The 2,454-nt window shown below is 33.0% G+C and overlaps 1 protein-coding gene across 1 annotated transcript in view; it reads right to left on the bottom strand.

Annotated features, from left to right (window-relative positions):
- Positions 1–505: 505 nt before the first annotated feature.
- LOC106473926 (CUB domain-containing protein 2-like) overlaps positions 506–2,454 on the bottom strand; it is a gene marked incomplete at both ends in the record, with an annotated part of 19,988 nt that continues 18,039 nt past the window's right edge. Inside the window, one exon of the mRNA XM_013934614.1 lies at positions 506–723. Within this exon, the coding sequence (XP_013790068.1) occupies positions 506–723 (218 nt within the window). The remainder of the gene's footprint in view (positions 724–2,454) is intronic.

Raw genomic sequence — 2,454 nt, 5'->3', positions numbered from 1 at the left:
TATGTTCCCATGTGGGTCAGTTATATGTTTGCGGACTTACAACAATAAAATCCGGTGTTCGCTTCCTTCCTGTAGACAAAGCACAGATGGTACACTGTGCATCTTTGTACAAAATTCTAGCAAATTTCTTTTGACACAAACAAACAAACATTTAGACACAAAAAATATGCGGAGACATGAGTGTTACTACAAAATTCTGTCTTCTTTTGTTTTGAAACAGTTATTTTATGAGATAGTACAAAATATAAGCAACGATAGTGTATTATGTTTATAACGACTTTTAACAAATCAGAAATGCGTAAACTAAATGTCGATAAAATATTTAATATGTGAATCGTAATAGACGCTATTTAATTACTTCATCAAGTTTTCAAAAAATTAAATACGGTGTTAAAGAATTTTGTTTTACTTATCCTTGAATCATACGATCTACTGTTGAATAATAGATCAAATTTAATTATAACCTTAACTATTCTTTTGCAGCACAAAATTATAGCAGTTAAACCTTGAAATTGCTGGTGTGACTCTATGAATTGATAGGTGGCGCTGAAGCCGCTGGCAACGCCTTCTTCGTTTGTTTTTAGAACAACTTTCATATCGTGGATCCCCACGTCAGATACTACAGGTCCAGGTGATGTCGTGGAACAGTATCGTCCTAAAGCTTTTTCTCGGCCGTTCGGATAGATCTCGTAAATTTCTAGCCAGTCTTCTTTACACACTTCACTGCAGAGATTTATAAAAGAAAATAATTTTGAACAAGTAGTCGTCGTAACATCCACACTAAATTCTAATTCACTGAATGTTTATGCTAACAGATAAAATAAATAAATGTGCGTGGCAACAATACATTGATATATATTTTTTTTATTATTGTTTATCAATATATTTAGCAATCACCATAATGGAATCCTTGTTTATTTCTAACTTTGACATTTTTCTCGAGATTAAACGTAAAATCTAAAGTTAGCTTCTGTTTCTGTAGTTACGACGATATTCTATCTATAGCATTGCTGTAAACGTTTGATAGCTTTTGTAAAGAATATTTTGGGATTTCTCGCTCCTTTATGCTTTGTTTTTGTTTTCATACTATCTCCATGGATCATCCACCATCGGGCCAACAACGAAAATACAAAACATGATAATTATATATTTATGCTATTTGTCAGAAACGAACCTAACGTATAATTTATAATGGAATATATCTAAGAAATAATCCTTGAGTTAATTGAAATCACTTGTGAATTTATTTCTTTGAAAACCCTTATCAACGCTGGCCTTAAGCATGAAGAAGACAAGCCAGTGCTTCAGGTCTCGCGTTATTCGAAACAATAAAAAAACATGTGCAGCAAATGATTAATCCCTTCTGATAACTGTTAGATGTCCTCTAGTAAAACAGTTGCATGTCTGTGGACTTGTACTTAGTAATCGGGTTTCGATACCCGTGGTGGGCAGAGCACAGATAGCCCATTGTGTAGCTTTGTGCATAACTACAAACGAACCAAATTGTTAGGCACCTACTTGTAGCCTTAATGATACATTTTATACTTTCGTGACAAATGGTACAATTTTTATGTATCTTGTTTTGTCTTTGTTGGCGCCATGATGGATCATCTTTGGTTTTTGTTTGGATTTGGATTCTGTTTCTTCTAAACATTGTAGTGTTATGAGTTATGAAAGGAGTCTTTAAAGTTTTATTTTGAGAATTTGGTTTTGCTTTTTATATTTTTTCATCATTGTTATCTAGTACTGAAATTTTCGTCTATAAATGTTTAACGTAGACAAGATAATTTGGCAATTTTCATTTATATAATTATTGAATTTATGTTTTATTTTATGAATAGCAGAATGTGGAGAAAACATTTCCGGCCACCAGTACGGCCTAATCAAGAGTCCTGGCTTTCCTGACCCATATGAACCTCATAGACAAGTTTGTACATGGTTCGTCAATGTTCGACCTTACCATAAAGTTCTTCTAGTTTTCGATGACTTTCTGATAGAAGGTGACCCAGTCGGTAAGGCTTATCTGTTGACACACGCACACTGTAACTTAGAGAAGTGCTGATTATGTAATCAATATAAAGTAGTATGTGAGATGTGGGAATTTTTTCCTTCAGTATTTTTTTTTTCAGCGGTGACAATTTTCTATGCGAAGAATAAATTGTGTTATAGAAAAAAAAAGGTCCTTTTAAATTCTCTGTTTATTTCAGTAAACTTGAATTGCACTTATTAGCTACTGCTGTGATTTTGCCTTATTTATGAGCTCGTTGCTGTCCCAATTTAGGATCTCCCTTTTAATAAGTTCTTTAAAATGTTTAAAAAAAGAGAAAAACGGGACCCGTGCTGGGTCTCAACGCTCATGACAGTTCGTATTACATATTTGTAAAATAATTATGTCAAAATATCAGTTCATAACCAGTTTATATACTACAAGTTAAACACGTAAAAGGTTTCAAA

Source organism: Limulus polyphemus, unplaced genomic scaffold (assembly GCF_000517525.1).
Source record: "Limulus polyphemus unplaced genomic scaffold, Limulus_polyphemus-2.1.2 Scaffold6637, whole genome shotgun sequence".
Classification (NCBI taxonomy): Eukaryota; Metazoa; Arthropoda; class Merostomata; order Xiphosura; family Limulidae; genus Limulus; species Limulus polyphemus.
This window is presented reverse-complemented; position numbering and strand designations above follow the sequence as displayed.